This window comes from Zonotrichia leucophrys, chromosome 3 (assembly GCF_028769735.1).
Source record: "Zonotrichia leucophrys gambelii isolate GWCS_2022_RI chromosome 3, RI_Zleu_2.0, whole genome shotgun sequence".
Taxonomy (NCBI): domain Eukaryota; kingdom Metazoa; phylum Chordata; class Aves; order Passeriformes; family Passerellidae; genus Zonotrichia; species Zonotrichia leucophrys.
In genome coordinates, this window is record NC_088172.1 from 6,579,329 (window position 1) to 6,603,400 (window position 24,072).

Below are 24,072 nucleotides of genomic sequence, written 5' to 3' on the forward strand. Positions count from 1 at the left end.
GGTAAAAAGAAACACAAAGTTATCTTCAATCTCCCATTTATGTTGGCTTTTATCTTTGCCTATCAGCTTATAAATCTCGTGATACTTTTAATATCACAATATGTTTTTGTGTGTTTTAATATGCTTGTGAAGCTTTTAATATATAGGCAAGATTAATTGTAATTTTTTGCTTTACCACTGATTTAGATAGAAGACAGTTATCAAAAAGGGAAAGAGAAGGAGAAAGAGGATCAAGATTCTAAACCAGACATTGAAGGAGAAGACAATGCAATTGAAATGTCTGAAGACTTTGAAGGAAAGATGCATGATGGAGAATTGGAGAAAAAAGGTTTGGTTCTTTCACAATGGCAAACTTATAAGAAAAGTTATAGATCAGTTTAGTAATGGTTGATGCTTTCCTATAACATGTGCATGTGTGTCCTTTGCAGCTTATATCAATTAAACTGAATGGGGTGGTAAAATTTAGGTTCAAAGTATGATTGCTTATTTGCTTCTAAAGATTGCTTATTTGCTTCTAAAACAAAAACATTATCTTTCTCTCTTCTGTACTGAAACACATTCTGAACTGTACACAGAAGATGAGGAAAATTCAGATGAAGAAGAAGAACTGGATAAGCAGATGGGCAATCTTGATAATGCTGAAGCTGATGATAAACTAGATGAAAGGCTCTGGGGGGATGATGAAGATGATGATGATGATGAAGATGCTAGTAGTAAAACAGAAGAAACTGGACCAGGAATGGATGAGGTAATAAGGAACAGGATGGGGGGGGAAGTATCAAAGGAGTTGAACTCTGCTAATTTAATGTGACCTAGATGGGAATTGCTCTCGTAGCTTTTTGCCTTAGAAGGGGATAATTTCAGGGAATATGTTCTGTTGAGTATTGTCTTTTTTGTTTTTAGTAGGAGATGATGTCACTAAGACTTTGAAAAGTGGATAAAGTTAACTGAGCTTCTTTTGGATTTATTAATAGGAGGATTCAGAGCTCGTTGCAAAAGATGACAACTTGGGGACAGGAAACAAGGATAATAAAAAAAAGCCTCCCAAGAATGAGGAAAAAGAGCAACAGGAAGAGGACAGTGTAAATAAAGAGAAAATCCATGAACAAATTGATGAGGTAAAAATTATTTGGACTAAATGGAGTATCTTGCTGTTAAACCACACTCTGTTGCTCATACGATGTTTCTGAGAATTTGAAATGCTTTTTTTTAATAGTGAAGCACCCTGAAAAAAGTTCATTTCAGAGCTAAAAGTAAACCATGCTGTATCCATTATATTACACATTTATTTTCTGATTCATATTCCAGAAAGGATTTCTGGAATATGTAATAGCTGAACTTGTAATAGCTGCCAAAACAGGCTTTACATTGAATTGATGTTTTGATGGACAAAGCTTCAAAACTCTAATTCTATTGTGTTTAGCAAAAGAAACACCTTAGTATGCAAGAGTACATTTAGCATCTCCAAGAGTGCATATTCTGTTTAGAATGTTTCAGCTAGGAAAATTGACTTTACAACACAAAACATGGTGATTGTAAGTACCACCAATTTATGTAAATGTATTTGCTGAAATTAATCTTTCTGCTCCTTATGCATGATTATGTGTACCACTGGAAATCCACTTTTAACTGATCAAAATGTAATATTGTATCCAGTATTTCTTTGTCCTAGTGAGTACAGTAGGATCTTGTTTCTAATCTTAGCTTATCCTCACACTTAGTCCGTGCCTGTTATTTTTTCCCTCATTCTTTTGCTGACAGCGTGAGTATGATGACAATGAAGTAGATCCTTATCATGGCCAGCAAGAAAAGGAGCCTGAAATTGAACCTTTGGACCTGCCTGATAATTTGAATCTGGAGAGTAATGAGAAGAGTGATGATGAGGAGGAGGAAGGTACAGCTGAAAATCCCTACAGATTCCTAGATGAAAGCCACATATAAGCAGGGTGGGGGACAATTAGATCATGAGCCCTTCTTGTCTACAGAAAGGAGAGAGATGGTGGTAGGATTCAGTGTAACCACCAATAAGCTACAAATTCATTTGTGCATCCAAATACGAACATACCAAATGCAGGCCAGACAAGAAGTCAGCATGACAACATTTTCCTTTACCTCCCTTTCATGCACACTGTGGAGCATGCTTTTCATGTTACCCAAGTGATACAGCCTAACTCAGGCTGGAATCTCAATTGTCCAGTTGCTTTTGTGGTTTCATTTTTCTTCTATTATACTTCTAAGTATTTGTACTCTCAAAAGTCAATTTGCTTTCAGGAATATTAGGTTAAAGGAAGTTACTAGGAATTCATCCTGTTGTACTGCTAGCTAGAAATCAGCTGTGACTTAAAGGAATTATCTGGCTATAGAAAACACAGATTCTGTGTATAGAACTGAGCATTTTATGGGTTTTTGATAGGCTGGGCAGTTTTATTCCAAATACCTGTAATATTCACTGTCTCTATACTTCACTGAAAGTTTTATATACCTTTCTGATTTTTATCCAGAAGAAGAGAATGATTTTGAAATAGATGAGAAACCTATGGATTTAAATGAGGCAGAGAAGACAGAAGAACAGAATGCAGAGGATACTGGTGAGACAGGAGGAGATGATCAAGATGCAAAAGCAGCTGAAGAAGGCATTTCTGAAGATAAAGAGGAGAAGGAAGATGAAGGAGATAAAGAAGATCATGATCAAGAAGAAAAGGCAGAGAACACTGAGGATGCACAAGAAGAAGAGGAAGAGTCACAACCACCTGATGAGAAAAAAAATGAATCTGCTGAAGATAAGGGAATCCCTAATGAAGACCAAGGCCTTCAACCTCAGGTAGAGTGTAATAAATAAAAAGTGCGATTTTCTTTTTTTTTTTTTAATTGCCTTATACAAGATTTAAGAAATGGATGTGCTGTGTGATACTCTGAAACAAATTTGCCATTGAATAGACACAATGAGAGTCTTCATCAAGATAATAAGAACTGCCTATTAATCATGTGCTTCTGCTGTCTGTGTTCCTGCTGCCTCCTTGGCCTTGTGTTAGAGTGGAACAGACTTTTTCAGTCGTGAGGGACCTACAGTGATCATCTATTCCAGCTGCCTGACCACTTCAGGGCTGACCAGAAGTTTAAGCATATTTATTAAGCACATTGTCCAAATGCCTCTTAAACACTGACAGCTCTGGGGCACTGGCCACCTCTCTAGGAAGCCGTTTCCAGTGCTTGACCACCCTGTCAGTAAAGAAGTGATACTAAACTCCTAATGACCATTCCCATGCATCCTATCACTGGGTACCAGGGTGAAGGGATCAGCACCTCTCTCTCTATGTCCCTTCCTCAGGAAGTTGTAGAGAGCAATGGGGCCACCCTTCAGCCTCCTTCTCTCCAAACTAGACAAGCCCAAAGTCCTTAGCCACTCTTTATATAGGACATGACTTCCAGCCCTTGCACCACCTTTGTTACTCTCCTCTGGCCACATTTAAGGACCTTCACATCCTTCTTAACTTGTGGGGCCCAGAACTGCACACAGCACTCAGATGAGGCTGCACCAATGCTGAATACAGTGGATTCAGCACCTCTTTTGACCAGCTGGTGTTGCTGTGTTTGATGCACCCCAGGATGGGGATTGATTGCCCTCTGGGCTGCCAGGGCTCAGTGCTCACTCACACAGGGCCTGCTGTGGGCCAGCATCTCCAGATCCCTTTGCAGGGCTTCCCCAACAACTCCTCTTCCCTCTATGCTTGAGCCCAGTGTTATTCCATCCTAGGTGCAGAATCCAGCATTTGGACCTGTTCAATTTCATCCCGTTAATCATAGTCCAGTGCCCCAGTCAATCTAAATTCCTTTGCAAAGGGGCCTTTTATCCTCCAAGAGAGGATAAAAGCACCTCCCAGTTTGTATCAGCAAGCTTGCTAATGGAGCATTCAACTCCTGTATCTAGATCATTGATAAATACATTAAACAGGACTAGTCCTGGAGCTGAAACCCAAGGAACTGGTGACTGTCATGAGATGAAATCTCATTCACTACAACTATTTTAGCCTTAGAATCCACCCAGCACACTGTGAATCCACTCATCCCACAGCTGGACAACGTGTCCAAAAGGATGCTGTGAGGGACACTATCAAAAGCCTTACTAAAAATCCAGAAAAACTGCATCCACTGCCTTCTCTTCATGTGCTAAGCTGGTGACCTCATGACAGAAGGGCTATCCAGTTAAACAGGCCTTTCCCTTTGTTAGGCCATCCTGACTGTGTCTTATAACTGTATTTGTCTTTAAGTGCCTTTCAGTAACACAAAGTTCTCAGTGTTTTTTAGAATGTTAAAATAATCTGATGTTATTTCAGGAAGAGGAGGATAAAGGTAATTCAGAGATGGATGAAGAGATCCCTGAGGCTGAGGAAAGAATGGAGCATGAAACACAAGGGCAGACTGGGCAAGAAAATCTGCAGAGTGACAGTGCTGTTGAGCTGGCTGGAGAGGCTTCAGAAAGAGACCAGTCTAAAGAGGTAAATTATGTGGAAGTGTCTGAGTTAAAAATGCTAAATTTGTTAATTGTGTTTTCACAATGATAAATTGTGTTGTCAAGTTGAAATCAGGGAACTGCTGCCATAGTTTTTAAGAACTGTATATAAGACCTTAGTTTATACCAGTTGTAAATTCACTGAAAAAAACCTTAAAGACCATGTAGATACCCAGCACTTTCACTGCTGTAAAGATAAGTTTAGGATACTGATAGTTTGTGGAACTGTAGAAGTGGCTTGTCTGCTCTCCATAAGAATTATACTTGCAGTTATGAGCCATTGGTCATTCAGAACAGAATGTTGCAAAGCACTGCAGTTTAACATCTGGAGTTTGTTTACAGTGGTTTTTCTATTTTTGGTTACACTTGAAATTTATTTTTTTTTTCTTTCAGGAAAGTGGAACTGGAGCTTCAAGTGCAAATCAGTCAGAAGGCCATGAATCCACACGCATGGCCCGCATGGCTTCTCAGAAGCAAAGCATAAAAAATACGCAGGTTGGTCTCTTTTTTAAAATTTTTGTTTAAATGTCTTAGTATTGATGAGCAAATAGTCAGGACTCAGTTTCTCCTTGTCAGAGCACAGTTCTCATTAGTGGTGGGTTACACCTCTCTTGAAGTTCAGGGTGTTAATTTGTTCCTTTTCAGAGTTTCAAGAGGAAACCTGGCCAGGCAGACAACGAGCGCTCGATGGGAGATCACAATGAACACATCCACAAGCGACTGAGAACCATGGAATCCAGCAGTGAAGCAAAGCAGGATGCAGCTCAGCCCAAACAAAACGTGGAGGAGGCTGATGCATTTGAACATATTAAACAAAGCTCTGAACACTATGATGCACAGACATATGGTACAGTGGGATTTCTGGGGATAAAGAGTTGTCATTGCAGAATCAAATCTTTAAACACTCATATTTGCTGTAGTTTCCCCTGTTTGCTTTCTTAAGTTATCTTGCTTTGGTTAAAGGTGCCACACCATTTCACTACAATAAATGCTACTCTTTGGCAGTCAGACTCCAACCAACAGTAACACTTCTGAAAATACTGATTTTGACTTTAAAAATAAATTTTATCTTAATATCTTTACAATCTATTCTCTTCAAATCTTACTTCAGCTAATCAAGGCAACAGCTTACTGACATGACACGGCACAGCAGAGTGAAAGATAAAACAGGGGTTTGAGCCTCAGATCTCTTCTGAGTTCATTGAAATTGATACACAGTGGCCTCAGAATGCAACATTTTTTTTACCTTGACTCCTTTTCCTTCCACTTTCCTGTTCACAAGTATTTTTGTCTTTGTGCAGATGTAGCTAGCAAGGAGCAAGAGAAACCTTTTATGCCTCCTGAAGAAAAGGAAGAAGGAGACTTTGAAGATGCAGCAATGGAAACAGAAATGGAGGATGAGGATCTCAGAGCAGTAGACACTGAAGAGCTGAAGCCAGAAAAAAAGAAGTCTAATGCCACTAAACCTTCTGGTACATTAACTTGTAAAGCATTCTAAATGCATGCTGATATGGATCTTTAGATGTATATGTAGGTATTCAGATTTGCATGTAGTAGATATGTTTCATAAGGCTGAATGCCTGCTCTAAATTGATTCCTCTGCAGCAGTATTCTTACTTCTGCCCAGTAACCAGCATTAGCCTTTGCTAAACTGATTGACAGAGAGGTTTACTGCTTTCTTTCAAGTTAATGGTCTCTAATCTTTATCCACCACTTTGAAGAAATAAAAAGCAAACACTTCCCTGCTGTTCAACACAGTGCCAATTCACTTAATTAATTGGCATTTAACAATGCATTCCAGTGTCACCACCATCAGCACCACATAACTCAGCTGTTTTATGTATACCTTCTGGCAAAAAAAACCAAAAAAACAAACCAGCAAGAAGTTGAGGAGCTGGTCTGAACAACATCTGGTGAGGCAGCACCAAACTCTCACTGCCTTCTTTCTTAAGTGGTAACAAAACTGAGCAGCTAACAGCAGTAGTTGGTAGACAAGGTCGGTCTGACTTGTCAGCCACACACCCCCCCCTCAAAAAAAACCCTAGGTAGAAGTATCTCTTGCCAATTGCAATAGAAATTGTAATTTTGATGAGTCTAGGTAAATTACATCATAGATTGGAATTTTGAACAGATTTCTTCTTGAACAACATAAAGCATGGCTGGAGAGGGGAGACAAGTTTTACAAGCTTACATTCTTGCCTCCCACTCCCTTGTGCTTTAATCACTTAGATCTCTTGCTAGACTCTATTTATGGTACAGGTGTGCATGTAATCAGTCTACTTGTTTTTCCACATGATTCTCTGACTATGTTCTGCAAAACTGGTCTTTGAAACATGTCCTACAACATCATTCTTTTTCTCCTTTAGAATAATTCTTAAGAAATTAGTTGTTAAATATCATAGTACAGTAGAAACAGTAATAAAACAAACTCTCTAGTCCATTCCTTTATTTGTAAATTGGTTTTTGATTTATAGAAAGCTGTTCTATAAAAAAAATCAGAGAGTAAAAGATCAGCAAAGATTTTTAATAATGGTTTTCTGACTCCTCATATGACTTTATACCTCCTATCATTCTGTCATAGAGGCTATGAGAGTCAGTAAATTTACTTCACCATTGGAACTGTCAGGTGTCAAATATCTGTTAACTATTACTTTGTTTGGCAGGAAGTTTACAAGACAGAAAAACAATTTGCATTAGGAAATGCATGGTTTTCTGTTCCAGTGAGTTGCAAGATGTATTCATCCCATTCCTAGAATTAAATGTCTTAAAATTTGGCACTTCTTTTAGAAGGAAATACCAGCTGCAGTACAAAGCATATGAGATGCTCTGTGAAAGAGCTAGATACAATATTGTTTCTTGTATTATGTGTGACCCATGAAGTCAGTAATTCATTCTGTGATTGTAGGACCAGGTGACGTGGAGCCAGAGCTCCAGACTTTTGACTCAGAGGATGTCAATGACTCTGCACCAGAAAAACTACTTAAGGTGGCTGAAGAGAAGCCAGAGAGAAGCAAGGACTCGACCATACACACAGCCCACCAGTTCCTGATGGACATTCCCCAGGTAGGATACCCAGTCTGTCTTCTTTCAGCTACAGCAGGAGAAAGCCATGGTTTTGCTTGACCTGTGTTAATGAAACTCTGTGAATGCAAAAGACTAGAATTACTTTTTTCCAGCCAATTCAGTCATTATACATTAATATAATACTTCTTTATAACAGCTGATTGTAGGTATTGTAGAATCTTTTTGAGCTTTTTATTAATGTCTCAATTCAAAAATACCATGGCCTAGAAGATCCTAGAGCTTGCTGTAACATAGTTTTCCTGTGCAAACTTCTGTGAAAAAGCACATTTTATCATAAAGACCTATGGCATAGAAGCAGTTGGTGGTGGATAAGCAGTTGATAAAATATAAATATTTTCAGTGTGTTTTTTTTTTAGGATTGACCTTTCATTCTTACAGTATGGTGTCCTAAGTCCATACTTAGAGCATGCTATTTTACTGTTTCTATGCATAACACAGAAAGGATTGTGTGCCAGCTGCACTGGGTATTTCTACCCTAATGCCAAGTATTGCAGCTTTTTGGAAAAAGGCTGCTGAGTGCAAGTGTTGTCATGTTGTCAGAATAATTGTGGCTTTGAACTTTGTAGGTTTTTTCCAACTGGCATGCAAAATGTGGAACAGGAGAGGGAGCTCTTGCAGCGCCATACAAAGGGGAAGGGAAAGAGGCAGCTGGGGGAAAAGTGCAGCTTCTCACCTTTCAGCAGAAGGAAGAAGAGAGAAATCTGCTCCATTTCTGTACTTTCTCCCTTCCTTGAATGTGCAGCAGGTGGCCAGTGGAATAGCTGCTGCTTCTTGAGGAATGAGAAGTTACTGGGAGTATTGAGCTTGGAGTCATGGGCTTATTTTCCTTAGTCTGTAAACCTGCAGGTTATACAGACCATGGATTGCTGTTTGGCCAAACTGGGGGTTTCTAAGTCAGGGACAGAGGCTGTCATTGAAAACAGAGGCTGTCACTATTGGGTGTCCTTCAGTAGAATGGCTTATCAAATAATATTTGGTGCCAGGTAACAAGGATGATGATATTCAATCTTCAAGTGGTTTCAATGAAGCTTGTATAAAAATATAACTAAGTGAAGTGTACTCTTGTTTCCAAAGATACTAGTTTAGGTGTATTGTTCAATAGTTTGGTCTCCATTATGCTGTTGATAAATCTGGTGTTTGTCAAGATAATTTCATTGATTTATCTTGAAATTCTATATTTTATTGTATTTAGTGTCATTATCATAGATGTTCCTAGCTTTGTTTCTATATTGATTAAATCGTATATGGAGATACTTGTGGGGAGGTGTTTATCCTTCATGTACATAGAAGCTCTTAAAAAACCATGGAGATTTAGAATTTTCATTGAGGTATTCGAGGTTTTTTTTGTTTATAAGAATGAGGACAATGCATTTTACTTTCTTTATAGAAAGTACATTTCTTTGCTATACTTTGGGAATCACCAGATGTGTAAACTTAATTTTCTGTCTCATAAAATTTGTAACTCCACTTCTAGCACATCATTAGAGATCCTGAAGAGCTAAGAAAGGAACTTGAAAGGCAATTGGAAGCTTGGCAGACACAACAGCCTGGAACTCCAGAGGAGGTTCGTGACCTCATTTGAATATAAAACTGTCATAAGAATTCTTCATTGCATTATTTCATCTTCTTTTATTGCTAAAACATTGAGGAATCCAAGCTGGCTGGAATTTAAATACTCAAAATCACATTATATAGATATGATTTTTGTTGTTACACTTACCTTACTTTAAAAAACATACTACATTATTCTTGAAGCAGGATGCTGTTTCAGATCTTGTTTTGAATGTGAATGCAGATTGTCATGTGAGGCACCCTCAGTTTTAGCTGATTACTGCCTTCCCCTTGGTGCACTGTGGTTCGGTTTCTTTCTTCAGACAGTGCTTCCCCTCTTGTTTTGTTCTTTCATAATTCACTTTAATTTCTTTGTGTGATGTTGTAGGAGAAGGAAGCAGCACAGCTGTGGCAGAAGTATTTAGTACTGACAGCTCCTCTATCACAGCAGCTTTGTGAACAGCTGCGACTCATCCTGGAACCCACTCAGGCGGCCAAGTTGAAGTAAGTTGGGTCTTTCTGAGGCTTCTGATTTCTTCAAAAATCGTGGGTTTGGGATGCCTTAACCTCTGTAAAACTGCAGCATTATGTCATTCTTGCATTAGAGAAATTATTCCTGTTTGCAAATGCCTTCAATTTCCTTGTACGGGAACATTAGGTTATTTTATGAAATGCAAACATGATATAGTAGTTGGCACCCACCCTGAGGATATTGCCTTCTACTTTTTTTTTTTCTCCTGAGCAACAGGTGATTAATGAACTTCACCATTTGAAGTTAAGTCAAAGATTATGTAAAAATGTCAAAATGTTTTATGTTGTTTATAACATTAAATGATTATTTTTTAAAGAAATATAGACTTGTTTCAAACTGGTGGAATGTAAATTTAAGGTGTGTGTTCCATTTTAGGTACCTAGAAATAAACTTCTTTTAAAACACTGAATATCCATCTTACATTGAAAATGTGGGGATATTTTTATCTATAACGAAATACCAGTATTAAAACTACTAATATTTGTTGTATTTAAAAGAAAATTATTTCATGGCTATGCTGCATAGGCCATGGATTTCCAGAATGAGATACCTGCTGAGAACCCCTGTCACTGTGTCTTTTTTCCCAACTTTCAGGGGAGACTACAGAACTGGGAAGAGGCTGAACATGCGCAAAGTGATCCCGTACATCGCCAGTCAGTTCCGAAAGGACAAGATCTGGCTACGCAGGACCAAGCCCAGCAAACGGCAGTACCAGATCTGCCTGGCTATTGATGATTCCTCTAGTATGATTGACAATCACTCTAAACAGGTGAAATAAACCTTGGGAGGAGCATGGAGAAACCACCTGTCATTGATGTGTAGTTGCTGGCTTGTTTCATACGGGGCTGGTGGCTGCTGGAAAGTCTGATAATTCAAAAGCACCTATTTCTCCAGTCCATGTGCTTGAACTCTTGTCACTTCATGCCTGAAAGAATTATTAACATAAGATCAGTGAAAACTAGCTGAAAGGATGAGCTGTTAATTCTGTTAGAGGTGTACATATCCACTGTAAAACTACTTTTTGTGACCTACAAAAGTGTGAAACTTCCTTATCTGGCAGTTCATTAGAGCACTAAATATCCATTCATCATAGACCACTTGTAGGATTTTTATTAATTAAAATGGTGTGTTTCCTTCTGAACAGTTACTTATGTATTTCATTAGCCTACGTAAAGTGGTGTCTCTAAATCAATCAGCTGAAGCCCTCAAGCAGAACTAGTGTATGTTTATTGCACTGACTGTCTTACATAGGATATGCAAAAAGGATAAGCAGTCTCTTCAATTATCTTTCTAGATGATGAAAAATAATTTCAGTAACATTCCTCATATTTAATACTGGGCTTTGAGTAAAACATTGACTATGCTATTTTTGATGCAACTTTTTTCTTTAATAGCTTGCATATGAATCCCTGGCAGTTATTGGAAATGCTCTGACTCTTCTAGAAGTGGGACAAATTGCTGTGTGTAGGTAAGTTTGTTTGAAATCTTGACTTTTCTTCAGTACTTCAGAGCAGAATGTAAATACCAGTTTCATGCTCTAATTTTGTCCTGTTTTCTTAAGCTTTGGAGAGACAGTTCAGCTGCTGCACCCGTTCCACGAGCAGTTCAGTGACCAGTCAGGGACACGGATACTGCGTCTTTGCAAGTTTCAGCAGAAGAAAACAAAAATAGCCCAGGTACACAAAAATGCCTCTAGGGCAACAGGTTTACCAATCTTTTCCAGACAAGATACCAGCAGCTTCATGATCGCTTTGTAGCACTTACTAGTTTTTTTGTATTTGAGAGTCTGATAGCAGGTAAGATAACAAAGAAATAAAATGGTCGTAATTTTGTAACAGGAAGAGTGTTTTCTCACTTTTAGTTCTAATGTATACCACTTTTAAGCATTCACCTTCCTCTGTATTGAGTCTTAAAATGTATTTTGGGTACTGTTGATGTTCTTAATCTTAATGGAGAGTATTAGACTAGATACTTCCTTTCAAGCTGAAGCCAAAGAAGTTCAACCTAGAAACAGGATGTATATTTTCAATGAAGCCATTAATCTCATTAGCAGTGTACTGTGTTGATGGCTTTGCTAGTCTAGTATTGGGGGGAAAATAAATTCTGTTTGAAGGCTCTCTGAAGATTCTTTAGTTCAAAAGTACTTAATAAATTTAAAGAAGGAGTTAATACAGGAGAATGCTAAGACCTGTATCTGTGTTACATGTTCAGACTGTCTTAGCATTTAAGAGAGAAAGCTGTTCTTTAGAAATGTTTTCATTTTTAAGTTTATTATTTTTAAGATGAGATAACTTGATTTTCTTACGTATTTCCTCTGCAGTTTCTAGAATCATCAGCAAACATGTTTGCTGCAGCACAGCAGTTGTCTCAAAATATTAATCCGGGTGAGTGTTTTTGTGTTACTGTGCTTGTTGCCATGGCAGCGGAATGCTCACTACAGTCCCGTTGTAGGATCCTGCCAGGAAGACTCCTAGGACTGAAACATCACTTGCATTGGGGTTTTGCTTTGTCAAAAGCAATGTTTGGTTGAAATTCAGCTCAAAACCCAGGTGATACCTACTTCATATTTGTCAATAATTCACTAAAATTTTATGTAAGACTTTTTAAAAAGGCACACCTTACCTGTCTCCCTTTACCTCCTGATTGCAGACTGTGTTAAGGTGTAGACAGTGCCAGCTGGGAGCATTGCTCAGCTTCCTAAGGACCCTGACTCTCTAGACACTTCTGCTCCTGCTTGAGAGCTTGAGTTCTCTGAGTATCCAGAAGCCCATTGCTCTGAGGAGGGAATTTGCCTCCTACCTGCCTTTCACTGTCCTGCAACTTTAGGTCACGAGCTGCTTTTCTTTCCAAGAAAAGCTGGAAGACTGCTTGCCTCATGTCTGCCCCACAGTTAGTCTAAAAGATTGCTCTGTGATAGTTAAATGCTTGTCATGGTGGCACCTGTATTTTTTATAAGTTCTTGTTGTTGAAGTACTCCAGTAACTGGACAGTCTGGGATTTATAATCCACAGCTGCTTTGCCACAGGGTGGCCAGGGTGTCACAATATTTTGAGGGGGAGCAGCATCCAGTTCTGTGTAAACTAGGTGGGGATAGAGCAGCAATCAGCTCCTTAGGATTAGGGAGCTGGCAAGAGAAAAAGCCCTGTCACATCTGGGGCCTGTGTGCAGAAGTGTGTTCTGCATCCCCCTGTAACAATTAGGGCTTGCATTCCTGACTGTAATCACTGTGATTTTATGTGTAATTGAATACATAACTTAAAATGTACCTCTAGAGGGATGTATCTGACTCTAGGGACAACTTGGGTCAAGTAACATATCTCCAGAAATGGTTGGTGCTGAGCAACCCGGCATGAGTGTGATGCTTGATGTTTCAGGAGGATTACTTCAGACTGATTGGACTGACTTGACAGAATTCTATTTGAGGAGTTAATATCCTTAGGAATACTCCTTTTTCCATTATACCCACAGGCCAAACAGCAAAATAGGGATTTTTGCCTTTTAAATGTTTTACTCTGAACTTACTGGAGTTTGAAATGTTCTTTGTGCTCAGAAACAGCGCAGCTGCTTTTGATTGTGTCTGATGGAAGAGGCCTTTTCTTGGAAGGCAAGGAGCGGGTGACAGCAGCAGTTCAAGCAGCTCGGAGTGCCAATATCTTTGTTATTTTTGTAGTGTTGGACAACCCTAATTCCCGGGTAAGTGAACAAGGGAGAAGTATTCAACTGCAGTGAATGAGAAACTGATACAAATCCTTTTCCTGTCTTTTATAGTGCCATACAGTTACCTTATCTTTTGTAGAGGTCAGAGATACTGAGCCCAAGTGCAGATTTCCACGTCTGTCAGATCTACCATTTCTTCCTACTGTGCTTTTTATCTTTTGTATTTTAAAAAAAGCCCTCTCTGCTTCCATGCCACAGAAAGGCCAAGAGCTCCCGTCTTCAAACGGAATGCTTGTGGCTCTTGGCCACCAGGGAAGCAGCTGGCAGCTTGACAGATTTGGAGTTTGAGAGATGCTTTGTTCCATCTCAGCTCTGATTCAGCTTGATAATTTCTGACAGCAGTCCCCAATTGACATGACAGCTGGAGCCAGTATGAGATTAAACATTAGACAGAAGGGAGTGTGTGAGAGTTATTTAGTGCCTCAGTTGGGAAAGCCGAGTCCTGCATCCGGTAATGAGGGAAGAAAACTTGAGATATCCTTGGTTGGGAGGCTGAAATATCTGGGCGTGTTTCAGGAAGGCTCTGTAAGGCAGTAAGTGAGCAAACAAGCCTGATAGAGAATTATGTGGTAAAGACTCTTAAATTTTGTGGTTTGTTTTCTTCCTGTATCTTTATTTTTGCATACAGAAAACTCATCTGCTGTATTTAATGTTGAAAAACTGGAGAACCTTTCAGCTGTTCTCCTGCTGACAAACAGCTGAAAGGTTCTGATGAAACCTGGCTGTAGTATCAAGTGAAAATTCTGGGTGTCTTTTTTTCTGTGGGAAAAAAAGGTGTTTTCCATAACCTTTATTAATTTCTGAGCTGCTACACTGAGCAACTGAGAAGTTACTTTACAAGAAACACAGCTGGAGTTTAATCTGATTTTTGTCTCCGTATTATTTTCTGAAATACTTTCAAGTTGCTAAAGAATCTTCTGTTAGAGCACTGCACAAATATGAGTTGAACTCAGCACTAAAGAGCTTACAGACTCTTGGGAAGGCATCAAATTAATGAAACTAAAGTAAACTCAAATTGTAATATGCTAAGAAAAGACAGAATTTGGTATTGCAGAAGCTTAAGCTTAGTCCCTTCTAGCCTATAATTCATGGATTAGTACACTTTTATCTAAAAGGGCAAAAGAATTTAACTGATTAATGTTCAGTTTCTGATCTGATTTACCACTGAACACTTAGAGCTTTTAATCTTAAAAGTATTTTATTAACTTTTAATCTAAGAGGGGAGAATTATAAGTACTTAAAAAATAGGGTAAATTCTATTAGTGATCAGAGAATATGTGTGTCACTTAGTAGTAACATCAGCACTTTTTTTTACAGGATTCTATTTTGGACATTAAAGTACCCATATTCAAAGGACCTGGAGAATTGCCTGAAATCAGGTCTTACATGGAAGAATTCCCATTCCCGTTCTACATGATCCTTAGAGACGTGAACGCGCTCCCAGAGACTCTGAGCGATGCCCTCAGGCAGTGGTTTGAGCTGGTGACTGCCTCTGACACTCTTTAGGCTTTGTAGACAAGGTCAGGACCCGATTGCTGCTGCTGAACTGCTGAAATACAAGAAACTGCATTTCATGGGAGGGCTCATGAAGCTCTTCCTGACTGGGATTATCCCGTGGGAGCTGCCCTGGGGCAGAGACTGTGTAAGAACAGAATGGTTTGGGGGCATGCTCCCAAGGTGTCAGAGGACAATTATGCAATGGTGATACTGTCTCCTGCTATTCCCACAAGAAATGTAAAACTTGTCTCAAATTCTCTTGTAATAATTTATTACCTTTAAAAAAAAGCATTTGTAATAATAATAGAGGTAATATTATTCTTGCTGCTCCTTCCCTGCCATAAGTAAAACCAGTCTTGTTCCTAGGAAGGCATTTCTGCATTGGAAGTTGAAGTGTCTCACAAATAAAGCCTTTCCAGCATGACCCATGTGGAGGTGCCTCAGGGAAGGAAGGAGTGGGGGAGTGGGGGAGCAGGAGAGGCACATGTTTTTAATCAACCAAAAAAAAAAAAAGTACTTGAATACTTGAAACTATTCTGCGGTTTTAACACATCCTTTTTAATTATTGCCGATTTTTGCCTGACGATAGCAGCAGGGAGTTTTCTGAATCACGCCATACGCTGATCCCTGCGTTACCACTTTACACTGTGAAGTTTGCCCCGACCGAGGCAGGCGTTGGGGATGTTACATAAATCACGGACGTGATTTTTCATTGCAAAGGCTATGCATCTTGTATCGTCTATACTAATAAAGAGAGGTACCACTCTTTGTAATTACGACGTCTGCGCCTTGAATTGATCAAATCTGAAACAACCCGGCCCGGCCGTGAGCGCTGCGGTGACGCAGGAAATGGCGGCCGCGGCCCCGCTCGCGCGGGGCGGGCTCGGCGGCCCCGTGGCGGGGCAGGGGCGGAGCCGCATCATGGCCGCCGGGCGGCTCCCGCCGGCCGCGCTCACCCTCAAGCAGGTACGGGACCCGGGGGCTCGGGCAAACTGCGTCCTTTACAAACGATGGGGAACTCTGTGGTTGTTTAAATACCCCTCAAAACAAAGCGCCGAGGGCGCAGCGTGCAGCAGTGCCCTGGGGCGGCGGGCAGACTTCCCTCTCTCCTTGGCAGTTCCTGAGGCGGCAGCAGGTCCTTCAGTTGTACCGCAAGATCCTGCGGGCTATCCGGGAGGTCCCTGCTGAGCAGGATCGCCGCTACTTAAGGGACTGGGCCAGGGAGGAATTCAAGAGAAATAAGGATGCTACAGAAGAGGTGAGGATTAGGAACCCGCCACTCTGATCGCCTGGCCTCGGGCATGGTCACTGCCCTGTCCTGTCGTGTGTCTTGGGGTTTGTCTTGTAGGTGTCGCTTCCGGACTGGTGAAAAGTCCCCTGTTACTATTCCCTCATTTATGTGAAGAAATAACCCAGTATCTCTAAATATTATCCCCCCCCTCTTAGCAGTAGTACAGTTTCTCAGATTTTTAGAGAATAATCTGGAATTAAAAACCTAAACAACAAATGCTGTACTTACTCAAATCACAGATCAGGAAAACTTGTATGTATATGGTAACTAACACAGACTTAGTAACAGTTAAGCTTTTTATAGCTTTTTTTTTTTAGCTTAAATTTAACCTATATTTAAGCAGACTACAATCAGATGGGATGGTTAAGGATAATGAAGCAAGTTTGAAATGCAGAAACCTTCACATTTCTTGTACATATCCTGTCCTCTGCTTCCTCGTTCAGTCCCTGTTCTAGCCAGTGCCCAAGGAATTGGTGGCTGAACTATGCAGACAAAGCCTTAGACCCTTAGATAATGTTGAGAGAAACCAGCACCTGCTGTGTAAAACCCTCTCCATAATGCTCATGTGCTGGTCTTGCTAGTGGCTTGCAAAGGCAATACACACACAGGCATAAAGAAACCATTGTTAGGGGTTTGAATCCTCTTTTAAACTGAGTTTGAAAGCAAAGCTACTACCAAGTACATTAAGGAACTGGAGAAAATTAATCCATTTATTTACCTGGTTTTGAACCATCTGTGTTATGTCACACAAGTAAATGACAGTAGTCCCAGTAAGAGTTGTATGTTATTGAACGTATTTTAATGCATTAAAAGTCTTTGTGCTTGTGTAAAACCCATGCTGTGTACAGACATACAGCTCACTAGATTCCATTCTCTTTTACAGGATGCCATCAGGATGATGATTACTCAGGGCAATATGCAACTTCAGGAACTTCAGAGAACACTTAAGCTGGCTAAATCCTGATCTTCATTTTGTTGACAGTTTAATTTTTATTTATTGCAAATAGGCACAGTGGTTTTTTCCAGAATGTGGTTACAATGCTGGCCTTTGCTGGCAACCTGGTGATGTTTGAAGGGGAAATTTACCACAGTGAGGGTTCTGGTTTTCCCCCTTCCCCAATCCATTTCTCAGTTTTGCTACCCTCAGAAGTGGAAATCACTTGGACACAAAGGACATTAAAGAACTGCATGGATGATATACCATGTGGTGCAGGAAAAGCAGAAAGCACCAAAAACTACAGTTAAAACCGCTGTGTTAATGCCAGTGCTAAGAAAAATAAATATATGCCAGATTATTTTGTCTGCTTTTTACTGTGGTAGCTGTAATTGGTAATATTCACAGTGACAGCTGTTCATGTACTGTACCAAGGATTTTCACCAAAATTTGTGATTAAAAAAAGAATTTGGGATATAATTTGGGATATTTGACCCAGAACAAACAAACATTAAAAAATGTTTTGTGTGTAGATGTTGATTTTCAGTAGTAGCTGAATAAAACTTAAAAGGAGAGGTCTTTATTTATGATAATGGGAGATTTTAGCCCCAGAGATGTTTATTACCAGATACCTTCAAACTAGTATTTGAAAGTCAATATATAAAGAAAAATTACAGGTAAAAAATACTAACTGCAAAAGTTATGATTTGTGTATTCAAATGTTATACTACTTTACTTCTAATTGTTAGCTTGCAACTGTTCTCACTTTCCTTGAGCTGTGGTGTATCTTTTTTTTCCATTTAATTTAAAAATGCCTGGATGAGCAGGGGATTTTCTCCACATGACTAGACAGGCAGCAGCAGATTGATACCTTACCATTTTAGGTTGTGATTCCAAGACATGCAGGATCTCTTCCCTCTTCCACTCTGTTATTGTAGTTCCCTTGAGGAGAACCCCTGTTTCAAAGGTGGTTTTCTGCAGAATTCCTGAGCTGCACAAACTGGCAGCAAACCTGGTAAATAGGGATCACCACTGGCATCAGGGAAGGGACAGGACAGAATTCCAGGCCACAGGAGGAATGACCCCAGTTGAGAGCAGGAGCTGTGGTTCAGATCTGTATAGACTGAAGCCTCTGAGCTTCAGACAGTCAGTGAAAAATACATACCTAAAAATGCTTCATTTAAAATTTACATTTTATTAACATTTTCTGGTAGAACAGACTGAGAACATTTTTGTATTGGGGTTTTATTTTTCACCTTAAGAGAAAGTTCTGCTCACAAAGGTATTTTGACCAATCAGCCACAACCAATGTTGGCAGTTATCACAGTAGCCTTCCATTCCCCTTCAGCCAGTGCTTGGATTTCTGTTCCCTAATCAGGAGGCTGTACCCTGCTGCCTCACCATGGTGCTTCCCTTTCAGAGCCCGGAGCCTGCATTACCCCTTGGACTCTCAGTTTGTACATTTCCAGGTTGTGGGCATGTAATCCAGAGCTAGGACTGACAGACAGGGCCCTGGACAGACACTGACCTCTTAACTGCTGCTGCCTTTCATCTCCACTGCTCTGTGGGCTTGCCAGGTATAAAACTGCCAGCCAGAAGCCTTAAAGAGTCCAAGTACAGCTTGTGAGGGTAAGTAAATTTACCTGAAGAGACATGTAGGTAGGTCACACCTGTTTTATAAAGTCTTTCACAGTTTTGAAGGGAAGGGTATAGAAAGGAATTAGCAGAAAATGCTTCTCTTTCTTTTATCATACACTCATTGGCCTCAGAGAACCTCTAAAATCAGTAACCTGCAGCCTGGTTACTGTCTTAGATTACTTGGTAATTATTTGGGTTTACTTAAATTACTTGGACCTATGAGTGTGGTCCAGTGTGGTCTGTATGGGAAGTAGAGCTAAAGGCACAGCCTCTCCCTTGAGCTTGGGCAAGCTCAGGAGTGTGTGTGATCTGTGCACAACTCAGCCCTGTGAAAGGGGCACCTGCACCAGCCACTGCAGCCTCCCTCTGCACAGATGGCAGATTCCACGTCTGTGTTGGTTCCACAAACAAAAAGCTTACAAGTTGGAAGTCCAATCTTCTGCTCCCTGTTCAGAGTCAAGTGAGGACTGTCAGTTTTCTGTGGCTAGAAAATGTTACACCACACATTTCTGAGCAACACTTACTTTAATTGCTTGGCAAGACATGAACTTCATCCAGGTGATACAAAACTTCAATAGCATGCTTCTGCATTCCTACTGTAGCTCAAACAAAACTGTAAACATACCAAAGTGTCTGTGTTAGACTACAGAAGTCAGAGCAAGAAATCTAGTATTTCCATAGCTGCAGATACACTTCTCCTGTCATGATAGTGCATTAATAGGAACTTTAAAAATATTGTTATATAATAGGACTTTTTTTGCTTTATACATCCGCTAAGAAGACAAAGGCTTAATTGCTAATTAGTGAATGGCCTTCTTCAACACTGTAAAGTATTTTGTATTGATTTTGGAGCTCCTTAGAACAGAAAATCTTTTTCTCCTTGGCATAACAGTACCATCCTGTGTTAGAACTGTTTTTGAACAGTTGTTCTATCATGATCTGGTAAATAAACTTATATTTCTAGCAGGATCTGATGGAGCCTTCTCAGATGTGTAAGGAGGAAACCCTAAAGGGATGCAGATGCAGTAGTTACAGTGCCTTGAAGTTATCTGGAGTCTGTCAGCATGGACAACATTGGTCAATGAAAGTTCTGATTTGATAACAAAACACAATTATAAAACTTTAAATGTTGAGTGCTGTTTTGTGGGACTGTTTGTCCTAAAACCTGTAGACTCATCAGGGCCTGGTCTCCTTTTTAGAGACAGAAGGGAAAAAACCAGGAGGAATCATTCAGAGGAAAAAAGGTAGACAGTCTGGGCAAGGTGCCTGAGAAAAAATCCTGACTGCAGAAAAATAAAATTTGAATTCAGGAAGCCAAGCTTTCACTTCCTTAGATAAAGGACTTTTTCAAGCTTCTTCAGTAGTAGACAATTTAGCCATTTCCTGCTTGAAGGAAAAAAGATTTATATAAAACATTCAACCTAAAAAGCAGACCATGGTTACAGTAAAATATTTGTCATCCATGCCCTAAACAAAATTCTTAGTCAGATTACTGGAGTAGAGCCTCAACAATAGTGTAATCACAAGGAGCTCTGCAAGCAGGACACCATAAAAAAAAAAGACAAATCAGATTTAGTACTTGTTTTAATAATGGAAAACCAAGAGAAAAAGCAAAGTGAAGCTTCTGCTGAAGCTTCTGTACCTATTGGGATGATTTGCCCTATCATCTCCCTCCACGGTTGCCTGCCCTCTCCCAGCTGGAAGCCTGCATCTGTCAGCTACCTGGGCTTGTACCTGGAGTGGGTTCTTTGGCTTCTCTCCTGACTAGAGAGAGGCCCTGGGAGTATCTAAAATAGGATCAATAGCCCTTCATCACTAAGTAATTCTGTCAAAAACTTTCAAACATCTTGGATTTATTTCAGCACTGGTAACACAACGTGTTTACATGTAGCATACAGCAGAACCCTCTAGTCTGTGTCCTGTGTGGAAGTAAGGGAATTCCTTTTTCAGAAAGCAGTTTTGGTTACTAATGCAGTTTGGTTTCAAGCAGCATCTGGAAACTCAGAGTGCAATATTGACAGACTCTTGAAAATAACAAAGAAAGGATCTAATCTGCAGCATCTCTTTGTTATCAATATAGTTTGCATATGAACTCTCCTCAGTTCTGGAGTTTCCAAAGTTATTTCTACTCCTGAAATAGAGTGTTGTGTTTGGATGTTAACAGGCACTACAAATATCTATCAATATGCCCAGTTCCCATACAGCAGGTTCCAAAATGAGTCCCGTTGTTTGATTAGCTGCCTGGCAGGTGCTAGCTCTCTTTCTGCACCTTAGTCCTTAATTTGCTCAGCTCCTCTTCCAAGCATTTGATGTGCTCCTTGAGCGCAGCTTTGTCCTGCTGCGCTCTCTGGTTGGCTTGGCACCGGGCCTCTTCTATCTTCCGCTCGTACCACTTCTCCATCTGCGTGGAGACAGCCTCGAAGAAGTACTGGGTTATCTCCAGGGCCTGGGAGGTGTCTCTGAGCGGAGGGGCAGGCGGGCCCGAGGGCTGCTGCTCCTGGCCCTGCTGTGCCCCGCCGTGGTGCACAGCTTTGTGCCTCGACTGCCCACTTTTGCTGGACTTTTTTGTCTGAGTTCCTTTGTCAAGGAAGTAGCCGCTCTGTGGTTCAGTCTTTGCAGGTTCAGTCACTGGCTGCAAGGCAGCTTGAACTTTAACGTGTCTTAATTTGGAGCCCGAAAGCTCGGAGGAGGGCAGCTCCTGCTGGAACCTGTGGAACGTGCTGGCACTCACAGCTTTGTCCTTTGGCCTGACATCTTGAGCAGGGGCAGAAGAAGAAACTGGTCCACCAGCCACCTGTTGCTCTGTACCTATAGAACAAATTATAGACAATATATTAAGAAAAGCTCTGGGCATTTATTTTAGCACTCAGAAGACCTCGTTGTTTGATGAATGATGGGGTTTTGTGTGTACCTTGTACAGGCTTATATTAGTTTATCACATCTTCACAGTCAGGTGATGTAAAAGAAAGTCATTATAGGATGGACAACAGGCAAAGGACATAAATACTAGCCAAAAATTCTTCACTGTGAGGCACTGGCACAGATTACCCAGAGAAGTTGTGGTTGCCCCATCCTCAGAAGTGTGCAAGGCCAGGCTGGATGTAGCTCTGAGCAACCTGATACAGTGGAAGGTGTCCCTACCCATGGCAGGGGGGTTAGAACTAGATGATCTTTAGGGCCCCTTCCAATCCAAACCCTTCTGTGACTTCATCAGAAGGACATTTAACAACTATCAGTCTAGATTTCCAAAGTAGGTTGTGTCTGTTGATATTTATGAACTCCGTTTCTACAAAGTTTGCAGTCCCAGTAATTTTGGAAAGGTCACACATTTCTATGCTTTTGAACTGTTTCAATGCAGAATAGCTCACACTCAAGCACCACAAGATCTCTTATATGCCTTTCTATTTGATGGGGCATCCATGCCTGTTCACTTTGCTGAGTGTTTAGGGGACATATAGATTGTATCTTAGGGAAGCCAGGGCTCAGGTAGCATTCTGCTTTGCTGTGGACACCTGGCTGTTCTGCACATTTTTTTTTTTTTTCTTCAAAAGCTTGCAGGGCCAAGAGTTATTCAAAGCACCAAAGGACTTTTGCTTCAAAGAAGCAAAAGTAGAAGCATCAGGAACAATCAGTGGAATTCCACCCAGCCACCTCTTAAAATATTCCCAGTGGCTGCCTTGAAGGGCATTCAAATCCCAAGCCATCCAATCCCAGCATATGGAGGGGGGAAAGCACACCACCAGAGTTATTATAAATAATACAAGTGCCCCTCAGTTACTGAGCTCGCCCTTGAAGGGATATGACAGCTAAGTACCTGATGTGGTTGTACCCAATGCTCCATCTTGTTTAATGCAAAAGTGTTGCCCAAAGCTTTGTTCTGGCATCTGGACTCTGCTCCTTCCCCCATCTTCCAAGAGGCTGTTTGGAAGTGTGATGTAGGAATGCTGGTGGGAGCCCTCTGACTGCAGCACAGGCTGGTTGGCTTTACAGTCCTTGGCACTGTTGGGGTTGTTGTCAGTATCCAGGGTCTCAGTGAGAGACTCACAAGTGGACAAAGTTGATTTTGGTCTTGATGACCTGGAATCTCCAGAAAGCTTGAGCTCCAGATTCTGAATCTTCAACAAGCACCAGGTCTTCAGCTCATCAACCAAGGAAATCTATCAGAAAGAGACTGTAAATTACATAATCCTATTATGACATCCTGTGGTTTCTGGGCTGCTGAGGGCATGTGGCAGGGACACAGAGAAGCAAGCTGGGTATCTATGGGCTTAGACTCCCTGTTCAGATGGGCACGCTGCCACTGGGAATATTTAAAGGACTCCAGATCAAAAAAGGTGGAGAACTATGCACGAGCTTATGAAAGGCAGTCTCTTTAGTCCAAGCTACCACCTCTTAGATATGAATATGCTACTTCCAATTCAACTCTCAGTACTCTATCAGGGATGACTTGTCTAATCATACAGTCAATGGTATTTTGTAAGTGCAAGGAACACCACGTGGTCATTTTTTAAGAGTGAAATTCAAATTAGACACTCTGGGAGACTTTATACAATTACCAACCTCTGCTTCTCTGTTCATTCAGTCATAAAGGTGAGTCCCCCACTAAATGATAAATCAGTAACAGCTTTCAAATTACACAGATGCTTAGTAAGTGTCAGCTGCAGATTCATTTAAATAATTTAGAACAGGAGTAGCTCTTCTCACCTTATTGTTCATGTGACATCACAAATTTAGGTCAGGCCCTCCTAGGCACAAGGATATTTAGTCAGTGTGTTTAGTAAAGCCCAATTCTGTTTTTCAGGTGTTTCAATTAAACCTAATTGAGCAGAAACAGCTGACATCACTTAACTCAGTTCAGTGATGTATCACTCCAGCATCTTGTGTCTTAAATGAAGATTACAAGGAGATGGAGCACAAGCTTAGATGTTCAGAAGCCAATACAAGACTTAAGTCTCTTACAAAATAAAAATCAAAGCTGCCTTAGTTTGGCAAGTACTTTTCTTTGGAGAAGAGTGTTTGGTGGACATTAGACCCAAGTATCTTAATCAGTATACTATGCCAGAATTATCACAGCTATCAGTCTTTTTACATGGATTTGGAATGGTCTTACAAACACTCATGATATTTTCCTAGCACAAAGTGTACTTCTCAGTTCTTGTAAGAATACCAATAATGAGAAAAGGAACAGTTTTTTAAATTCATGTTTGAGTGGAGAAACACAAATTTCTCAGTAGGTTTTAAATGGTGAGTTTTTGCAGGAGCTGGATCTCAATGGCAGCAGTTGTTCTTGTCCTGCTGGTTGAACAAGCATACCAAAA

At 40.5% G+C, this 24,072-nt stretch overlaps 3 protein-coding genes across 13 annotated transcripts in view; 2 read left to right on the forward strand and 1 right to left on the reverse strand.

Annotated features, from left to right (window-relative positions):
• MDN1 (midasin AAA ATPase 1) overlaps positions 1–15,664 on the forward strand; it is a 93,221-nt gene extending 77,557 nt beyond the window's left edge. The window contains exons 85-102 of one of the 2 annotated variants that reach the window (XM_064707293.1): positions 187–328; positions 576–748; positions 975–1,118; positions 1,762–1,894; positions 2,502–2,821; positions 4,335–4,496; positions 4,904–5,005; positions 5,156–5,357; positions 5,812–5,982; positions 7,416–7,573; positions 9,069–9,158; positions 9,534–9,649; positions 10,272–10,446; positions 11,072–11,145; positions 11,239–11,353; positions 11,998–12,061; positions 13,228–13,370; positions 14,712–15,664. In XM_064707293.1, coding sequence (XP_064563363.1) covers positions 187–328; positions 576–748; positions 975–1,118; positions 1,762–1,894; positions 2,502–2,821; positions 4,335–4,496; positions 4,904–5,005; positions 5,156–5,357; positions 5,812–5,982; positions 7,416–7,573; positions 9,069–9,158; positions 9,534–9,649; positions 10,272–10,446; positions 11,072–11,145; positions 11,239–11,353; positions 11,998–12,061; positions 13,228–13,370; positions 14,712–14,900 — 2,673 coding nt within the window. In that variant the 3' untranslated portion in view covers positions 14,901–15,664. The remainder of the gene's footprint in view (positions 1–186; positions 329–575; positions 749–974; positions 1,119–1,761; positions 1,895–2,501; positions 2,822–4,334; positions 4,497–4,903; positions 5,006–5,155; positions 5,358–5,811; positions 5,983–7,415; positions 7,574–9,068; positions 9,159–9,533; positions 9,650–10,271; positions 10,447–11,071; positions 11,146–11,238; positions 11,354–11,997; positions 12,062–13,227; positions 13,371–14,711) is intronic. The other variant, XM_064707294.1, reaches the window with a different exon arrangement.
• A 97-nt stretch (positions 15,665–15,761) lies between these two features.
• On the forward strand, positions 15,762–17,477 carry LYRM2 (LYR motif containing 2). Its single transcript, XM_064707305.1, has 3 exons — positions 15,762–15,857; positions 16,009–16,149; positions 17,066–17,477. Exons 1-3 carry the CDS (start codon positions 15,813–15,815, stop codon positions 17,144–17,146), a joined length of 267 nt encoding a protein of 88 aa, XP_064563375.1. The 5' UTR covers positions 15,762–15,812; the 3' UTR covers positions 17,147–17,477.
• A 1,783-nt stretch (positions 17,478–19,260) lies between these two features.
• Positions 19,261–24,072, reverse strand: part of ANKRD6 (ankyrin repeat domain 6) — a 95,232-nt gene continuing 90,420 nt past the window's right edge. For all 10 annotated transcript variants that reach the window (XM_064707301.1, XM_064707303.1, XM_064707297.1 and 7 more), the window contains 2 exons: positions 22,569–22,911; positions 19,261–21,562 (listed from right to left, as the gene is read on the reverse strand). In XM_064707301.1, the coding sequence (XP_064563371.1) occupies positions 21,006–21,562; positions 22,569–22,911 (900 nt within the window). In that variant the 3' untranslated portion in view covers positions 19,261–21,005. The remainder of the gene's footprint in view (positions 21,563–22,568; positions 22,912–24,072) is intronic.